The sequence below is a fragment of the Austrofundulus limnaeus genome, unplaced genomic scaffold, assembly GCF_001266775.1.
Source record: "Austrofundulus limnaeus strain Quisiro unplaced genomic scaffold, Austrofundulus_limnaeus-1.0 Scaffold2125, whole genome shotgun sequence".
In the NCBI taxonomy this organism is placed as follows: domain Eukaryota; kingdom Metazoa; phylum Chordata; class Actinopteri; order Cyprinodontiformes; family Rivulidae; genus Austrofundulus; species Austrofundulus limnaeus.
In genome coordinates this window covers 13,731-22,714 of record NW_013954527.1, presented here as the reverse complement: position 1 = coordinate 22,714, position 8,984 = coordinate 13,731, and the positions used below count along the sequence as shown (strand labels likewise).

General features: G+C 42.5%; 1 protein-coding gene across 1 annotated transcript; it reads left to right on the top strand.

The window, feature by feature from the left end:
• Nucleotides 1-5,034: 5,034 nt before the first annotated feature.
• On the top strand, nucleotides 5,035-8,283 carry LOC106537089 (F-box/LRR-repeat protein 7; the record flags this gene model as incomplete). Its single annotated transcript, XM_014034451.1, is given in 2 exon segments — nucleotides 5,035-5,652; nucleotides 6,523-8,283. Coding segments are annotated over 2 exon segments (1,355 nt in total), but the record flags the coding sequence as incomplete, so codon positions are not given.
• Between the last annotated feature and the right edge of the window lie 701 nt (nucleotides 8,284-8,984).

The window sequence follows — 8,984 nt, the reverse complement described above, 5'->3', positions numbered from 1 at the left end:
TATTTAGTTTAGTTTTCTACTGAAGTGACAAAAAAAGTGAGGAGCAGACCTTGGACAGGTTGTCAGTCACAGGGCCAATGTCTCCTCGCACCTAAGGGCCAATTTATAACATTTGCTTACCCTAACATTCATATTTCTGGACTTTAAACTGAAGCAAACCTGTCATGCAAAAACCTACAGTGATATTTCTCAGGGATTTTTAAATGCATCAACAGCAGCTCCACTCCCTGTCAGCAACTATTTGAACAGATGTGTGAAATACACGATAGATGAGTTGTTTCTAATAACCTCAAGCCATTAAAATCTTAGGTTGAAGCTAGAAGACGTTATTACTGCATTTTTTTTTTTTTGCTAAAATAAGCTGAAAGACCTCAAGGAAATTAAACTAATCATCAACAGACCACCAACAAGAATGTGATGCATTAAATCTAAGCTGATGTCAGCTGTGTGCCACAAGTAACTCTCAACATGCTCCTAAAAGAGAAAATAAATGCTGATGTGAGAATCAGTTTTGATATTGTCACTCCTGACTTGAATTCAGACATGAGTAGGAATGTAAAAAGCACAGGAGGGGCGTTTTTTAAAGTAGCCGTGAATCAGACGACAAGCTCCCAAGACGACGGATCTGTGGATGTCATCAGAAAAGGCAGACCGAGACTCAAGTCTGGAATACAGATCTGCAGGATGCCACTGCCTGGCTGGCCAGTCCCGACTCACAAATCCACATGACAGACAGGATGCTCTCCATTTGTAATAGATGGTAATGTTTTGTTATCAGCTGGCCCAGAAGCATTCGTTTACTAACAGTCACACAATTTAGGAGTTTAGTCCAAATCACCCAACAACGGTTACTTCTGTTTTTCAGTCAAATACATATCGCTGCAACTTAGTAAGCAGAAGGAAGGCAATAAAATACACAGAATAACACAGTAAAAGTTTAAATTAGACAGTGATTCTTTGTAAACTACATCTGAAAACACAGACCAGTTGATTAAACACCATTTTTAATCCTTTTCGGTGGTGCAGTTAACCGCTAAGATGACTTTCAGCCTGTGTCACATCAGATCTCCTTCCAGTTAAAGGCTGCTGGGACTGACACAAACCTGTTTTTAGTTTTTTTATTGGTTTAATTTCAAGATAGGTGGGGTCGTGTGTGGCAAATTGGTCAATCCAAACCAGAGTTGGTTCTGTCTAACTTGTAATATTTCCAGTTAAGCATTTTCAGAATAAAAGCATTTCTTTGATCAAGTTTGTGTTTTTATAAATACTCTTTAAAGTTTAGCCAGATAGCAAATACTTTAGCTACTATATTTTGTGCATAGTAAATTGTATTTGTTATTTAAATATAGAGTAGAGCCGCTGCTCCTCCACGTCGAGAGGAGCTAGTTGAGGTGGCTCGGGCATCTGGTTAGGATGCCTCCTGGACGCCTCCCTGGTGAGGTGTTCCAGGCACGTCCCACTGGGAGGAGGCCCAGAGGAAGACCCAGGACACGCTGGAGGGACTNTGTGTGGCAAATTGGTCAATCCAAACCAGAGTTGGTTCTGTCTAACTTGTAATATTTCCAGTTAAGCATTTTCAGAATAAAAGCATTTCTTTGATCAAGTTTGTGTTTTTATAAATACTCTTTAAAGTTTAGCCAGATAGCAAATACTTTAGCTACTATATTTTGTGCATAGTAAATTGTATTTGTTATTTAAATATAGAGTAGAGCCGCTGCTCCTCCACGTCGAGAGGAGCTAGTTGAGGTGGCTCGGGCATCTGGTTAGGATGCCTCCTGGACGCCTCCCTGGTGAGGTGTTCCAGGCACGTCCCACTGGGAGGAGGCCCAGAGGAAGACCCAGGACACGCTGGAGGGACTATGTTTCTCAGCTGGCCTGGGAACACCTTGGGATTCCCACAGAGGAGCTGGCCCAGGTGGCTGGGGAGAGGGAAGTCTGGGTCTCTCTGCTTAGGCTGCTGCCCCCAAACCCGACCCCGGATAAGTGGAAGAAAACGGACGGATGGATTTTTTTTTCTTAGTTTGAAGCTGCTAAAGAGGCTCCATGCTACATACAGGTGCCTCACACATCCAGCACTTATAAAAGGTGATAATTTTTATTTAAATTTAAATGTATTTACATTTTTTATTTAATTGGTTTTATTTATTAAAATATTGCATTGAAAATAGAAGTATTGAACTTGCAAAWTTTTTTAGTGGACTTAAAATTAGTTGAACCTAATTTAGTAGAAGCTAATRGGTCTGTTAACTGTTGAGAAGCTAACTGTACCAGACACTTCTTCTCTAGTACTGTTGTTAGTCTCATGTTGTATAAAAACCAGTTGTGTTTGGTCACAATATGATTTTTGGTCTCAGTAAAGCTACAGGAACAGGATGGGAGTTTAGTGGTTAGGGCTTTTAAAGGCAACTGTTGATGGTTCATGAATTCTGCCTGCCTGAAGAAGTCTCTTCTTTTAATTTAATTTAATTTTTGAATGCTGTATGTTATCATTCACTTTGCGTGTTTTATAAAAGGCAGTGATGCTCCATAAATCTTTTCTAAAGACAACTTTCTTGAAAGAAAAATCCTTTCAGCGCTCGTCTCACTGTTGCAGAACTAGGATTATCTCATACTAGAAGATTCATCACTTTGTTTCTTTGTCAGAAAGCCTGGAAACAGAGTCTCGCACATCTGTAAATGAAATCCCACTTAATATTTGTTGAAACAATGACTGTCAGCGATGACTCTCAGTCTGCCGAAACGCCTCCTGACAAAGACAGACGACCACTCCGATCTGAAGCCTCGGCTGATGAAGGATTCTGGACCGTCTCGTTGCTGTGATTGGATCCATCGYCGGCTCCTTGCATCTGCTTCCTCAGACGATTCGTGCACATCTGTCAGGAGAGCCTCGGCATTTATACAGAGCTGAGCGCACGCATTATCYGTTGCAGCACCGAACACTTCTGCTGCTTTGAAGCCTCAGAGTTTATCAGATGAAGAGGCCCAGTGAGTGCGGTCCCAACGCCTGGCAGATAAACAGGACACACTTTTTCCCAAAATGTGATAATGAGGTCCATGGAAACTTTTATTCACCTACAATAACAGCTGGTGAAGCTCGGTGAAAGGGGACTCCTTGCTTGCTTTCTTCATTTTACTAACAGTAATCTGACATTTTGATATTCCAAAGCACAAACACAAGGGACGTTAATACAATTKAAAACTTTCCGTGTTACTGTAAGTCATAACATTTTCTATATATCGTTATGGGTATTTTTACAGATTACTTTAAGATCTTGTAAAATGTTCAGCCTATATCACCCACCTTCAGTCTGATGGTCTAGAGACCAAATGTTAGGATATTGCAAAATGTGTGTTTTGGTTTCAGAAAGTCTTGCCTTGGATCTATCCTACAAAACACCAATCCTTTTGGAAATACTTAATTGGAAATACTTTTTCTAGTAAAGTTTCTTCTTTCAGGTCTTCTGAACATTAACATGGACTGATACAGTATATTGTTACACCCCTAGTACCCACCTGAGACAGCTTTGTACCCACCTTGGCAGCCTTCCACACATTTATGATTCAAAATCTGTGGAAAGCTAATTGAGAATACCTGTAGTTTGAGATGCCCGAATCAACTCTGCTACAGTTTTATCAAAATACTTATTTTAGTATGTTCAAATTTTAAGCAACAAGAGGGCTAAGAAGTTGAGAATCATCATGAAAGTTCAGAGACATTTTTGCGACTTGCCTTTAGTCTCAGCCCAATTCATAAATACTCATTTATTTACAACAGGGCTATTCAACTAAACTGCTCCGGGGGCCACAGTTAATGCAGACCAAAGGCAGATGGGCCAAACATCCAGCAATTAAAGCCATTATGTAAATAAATTAAGTATTACAAAGATCTATTATGTTTGAAATTGTTTGTTTTGCTGCATTTAATCCTCAATACAACATACAGAACCCTATGGAATAAATGTAGTGATAGTAAAACAGTATTGCCAACTTTTTAAACCAATTTTATTTTCACTTTCATAGTTTTATCTTCAACTGTTTGTAGTTTTAACTGTCTTGGGTGTTCATAGAAATGGTTTTTACCAGCTTGTAGATACCAAACATGTCTATGTTTAACTAGAAACCAGGACCGCGTTTTACCATCTTAGAAACACTGCCAAAATCCCGCACATTTTTTCTTTTGACGATGCTGAGGTCCTCATCAACGCTTTTGTGACCTCAAGCGTCGACTATTGCAACTCTCTCCTTTCTGTATTACCCAGGAAAAGTTTTAGATGTCTACAGATGGTCCAGAATGCAGCTGCCCGTATTTTAACTCATTCTAAGAAATATGACCCATCACCCCTCCGTACTGTTATTTCTTCACTGGTTTCCCTGTCAGGTTCGAGGTGATTTTAAGGTTTTGTTGCTCACCTATAAGGCCTTAAATGGCCTGGTGCCTTCATATCTCACCAACCTATTACATCCTTATGTTCCATCACTCTCTCTCAGATCAGAAGCTACTGGCCTATTAACAATTCCTAAAGCTAGAAGAAAGACCATCGGTGAATGTGCCTTCTCTTTTCGTGCCCCTCTCTATGGAACAATCAGGCTTGTTCTGTAGAGGTTTTTAAAGCTAAGTTAAAGACACACCTGTTCAAATTATCTTACTTGTCTTAGTTTTATCTTTTAAATTGTTTTGATCTGTTCTGTGATTTTATCTCTTGCCTTCTGTGTTTTTATCTTGCTTTTTGTGATTTCATCCTTGCTTTTCTTGAATTCACCTCGTCACTTGTGATTTTATCTCCTGTCTAGCGCTTTGTTTGAAGGCACTTTATAAATAAAGTTATTATTATTATTATTAACTAAAAGAACTCATAATAATTAAAGTAGAAAACCGGGGGTTTGGGCTTAAGAGATGAATGAACCAATTGGCGGYCCGCATTTTGGTCYCCCACCAGTTGAATAGCCCTATTTACAACAAAAAGTAAAGAATATGTTACTTTCTAAGTAGAGATGTGGGAAAATTTCATCTCGTCTTGTCCTCCTTCTTACCAGGCTTGGAGACCAGTACAAGAACACTGAGCACCCCCAGCCCGGGCCTGATCCTGCCGTCTAAGTCCTCCTCCCTCTCCTCACCTGCCCTTTCCAGTAATGGCCACGAGACCAACTCCTCCTCCTCCTCCTCCGCCCACACCGAGACGGTGGCCGTCATCCACCCTCAGCCCGGCGGCCACGCCCGCTCCAGGCAGTCGAAGACCCACCCCCACCRGCCCATCGACCTCCTCCCGGACCACACGCTCCTGCAGATCCTCTCCCACCTTCCCACCAACCAGCTGTGCCGCTGCGCGCGCGTCTGCCGGCGCTGGTACAACCTGGCGTGGGACCCGCGGCTGTGGAGCACCATCCAGCTCGCCGGAGAGCTGCTTCACGCCGACCGCGCCATCCGGGTCCTGACCCACCGGCTGTGTCAAGACACGCCCAACGTGTGTCTGACGCTGGAGACGGTGGTGGTCAACGGCTGCAAGCGGCTCACCGACCGGGGACTGCACATCCTGGCCCAGTGCTGTCCTGAGCTGCGCCACCTGGAGGTTGCCGGCTGTTACAACGTGTCGAACGATGCCGTGTTTGAGGTGGTGTCCCGCTGCCCCAACCTGGAGCATCTGAACCTCTCAGGTAAAAATAAATAAATAAATAAATAAATAAACACCTGTCTTCTTCTATGAACCCAACTACCTTATGCCATGCAGATGTGAGGAATAAACTCAGTCAGTTCTTCCACACGGCGCTTTTCACTTCTCTTTTTCTGAAGCTGGTAAAACCATTAGAGAAGTAGAAGTAGCCAAACTTCAGTTCCCATATGGGAGAAAAATCTTTTTTTTTTAGCTGAAAACTTACCTCAACACAAGTAAAAGAATCAGTCTACTGCTTTTTATTAAATTAGTGGCACAAATCAAATCAAATTGATTTATTTCATGAATTGTAAACATCCTGGCTCRTTCCCAAACTGACAGCCTCTACTCTGGCGCCCTCAAGTGGCAAAATCCCTCAACTCYAGCCAAACGGCTCACATTTTCCCATGCTTCTGGTAGCTGTGATGATTCCTGCTGTCTTTGAAGGTCATTAGGGGATTCCATCCCTAATGCTTTTTTAATGTCGGCAATCGGAGACAAAACCCGCAGTCCCCATTCTGCAACAGAAATAAACTTCAAAACGTCACTTGAATTTATTATGTGGTGCGTCAAAACGTAGCTTCAAAGTTTTATGGTCCTATTCAAACTCTTTCTTTTGCTTTCAGTGAAGCCACTGCAGCAGTTCAGTCGAAACAGTTTTTGGAAAGAATGATGATCAAAGTTCACTTCTTTCTTTCCTTTTTTTTTAAACTGGGAATGCCTCACAAAGGAGTTTATTACCAGTAGAAAGAAAGTGAAAAATGTCTAACCAAATGTGAACCCACTGACTCTTCATAAAACCTTTAGGGTGTGATAAATGCTGTTTCTAATGTGTCCTGAACAGAGAATGAATTTGTTGTTGTTTTTCCTGCAGGCTGCTCGAAGGTAACATGCATCAGTCTGACCCAGGAGGCCTCGCTGCAGCTGTCTCCGCTTCACGGCCAGCAGATCTCCATTCACTACCTGGACATGACGGACTGTTTTTCACTCGAGGACGAGGGTTTGCGAACTATCGCCTCCCACTGCCCCCGCCTCACCCACCTGTACCTGCGCCGCTGCGCCCGGCTGACGGACGAGGCCCTGCGCCACCTGGCCCTCCACTGCCCCTCCGTGAGGGAGCTGAGCCTCAGCGACTGCCGCCTGGTCGGGGACTTCGGCCTGCGCGAAGTGGCCCGCCTGGAGGGCTGCCTGCGCTACCTGAGCGTGGCCCACTGRGCCCGCATTACCGACGTGGGCATCCGCTACGTGGCCCGCTACTGCCCGAGACTCCGCTACTTAAACGCCAGGGGCTGCGAGGGGATCACGGATCACGGCCTGGGCCACCTGTCCCGGAGCTGCCCCAAACTGAAGTCCCTGGACGTGGGGAAGTGCCCGCTGGTGTCGGACAGRGGGCTGGAGCAGTTGGCCATGTACTGCCAAGGCCTGAGGCGGGTCAGCCTCAGGGCGTGCGAGAGCGTGACGGGCCGGGGACTCAAAGCGCTCGCGGCCAACTGCTGCGAGCTGCAGCTGCTCAACGTGCAGGACTGCGAGGTGCCTCCAGAGGCGCTGCGCTTCGTCCGGCGCCACTGCCGGCGCTGCGTCATCGAGCACACGAACCCGGGCTTCTACTGACACGTCCGCTCCTCCAAATATTGTAATACTCCTGCGATGCTGTTAGCAGAATTCAGCCGATGTATTAGATTGGGTTTAAACCTGGTGTGCAATACAGGCCTTTATATTATCTGCTCGATGGCTGCAAGTGCCGTTCTTTAAAAAAAATACTTCACCAGAATGTATTTAACATATTTATCTGTAAAAGAAAAAGCCAGAGAAGTACAATATTTTACTATTCCCCACCAGCGTTAACAACATGCTACAACATTGAGCACTGGGTACAGATGTGTTAGCCTTTAAAGTCTCTTAATATATGTTTTACTTTAAAACTCAACATTACTTTAAAGCTCTGTATTCTATCTTGAAGTGGGGTTCTGTGGGTAGGTTATGAATAGGCAACATCTTACCTGTTGTAGATCGCTCTTTGAACAACTTCAGTTTAGAGAAAAACTAATTGGATGATAATCGGATGAGCTAACCACTATGGCGTGTTATTTTATTYTTATTWTTGTTGTTTTAAGATGGCAGTAACTCACTTTGGTTTTGGCTCTGCACAGACTAGCCTTTTGCTCATTGTTCCATTCAGAGTCATTTCTTTGTGATCTTTCTACAACAGGTAAGATATTGTTTACACAACACTCCAAATCAAAATATCTGAACTGTTGCTTTAAAACCATAAAAAATAATCACTTTCATGCGTTATTCTGACTATTTATAATAATAAAAAAATMATCATCAGATTAAATCAGAGAGGATGTGGCAACAAAGCAGCAATAAATTACATCTGGTAAAACGAAATCCACTCAAGTTTCACCTCTCTTTGTGTTTTGTGCCTTTGCACTTTATTCAGCTCTACTGACAATCATTTAAACGGAGCTCAAAGTGTCGTATTTCACATTACATCTGTCTTTATTAAAGGTCACTGTTCCGTGTGAGGAGCTTTCCTGCCATCAGAAACCACACGACCAGGGATCATTGTTGGAAATAAACAGGAACACATTGCTGCTATGACTGTGCCAATAAATATCTTCCTAAACCCAAATGTTTATGAGTCATCATTTCACTGGGAATAGATTCAGACAAGCCACAAAACAGTTGGATCTTGGAAAAATATAAATAAATTAAGAACGAAATGCTATGATTTGATTTTGATTTAATCCGTGTATTTAATTGAAAGCAGTACYTGCACTTTTGAAAGCAATGAAAAAAGTTAGGTTTTGAGAATTTAAATGTGCCATTGCCGTACCACCAACACTTAAAATCTGGACTGAAGCATGTTAATTTTATTAGACTCCAAACAAATACTTGTTTATTTTTCACCCTAAGTCCTAAACTGAAATCTAGATTAGTCAGATGTATATGTCACATTTCATTTTTCTCTGTATAAATGTATGGACCAATCTGTGACTATAAGACAAAAAAACACCCATTGCCTTTATGAGCTCAATATGCTGTGTAAACTTAACACAACATAAAGGGAAATTTGTGTTTGGTAGATTATTTGTTGTAACAATGCTTCACGGCAATAAAACCAACTAATTTGCTTTTAAATGGTGCCACATTTGTTTGTGGGATAAGCAGTAGAGCTGATTCTCACCAGTAGAGGTCGCTAGAGATCTGTGTTTCCAGCTCTCATCAAACAAGTGAAATCAAAGTGAAATGTGAATGGTTGTTGCTGAAAGCTACTAATTAAGCTGAAATACTTTGTTAAATAAACTGTTAGTGCAAGCTGAATATATATAT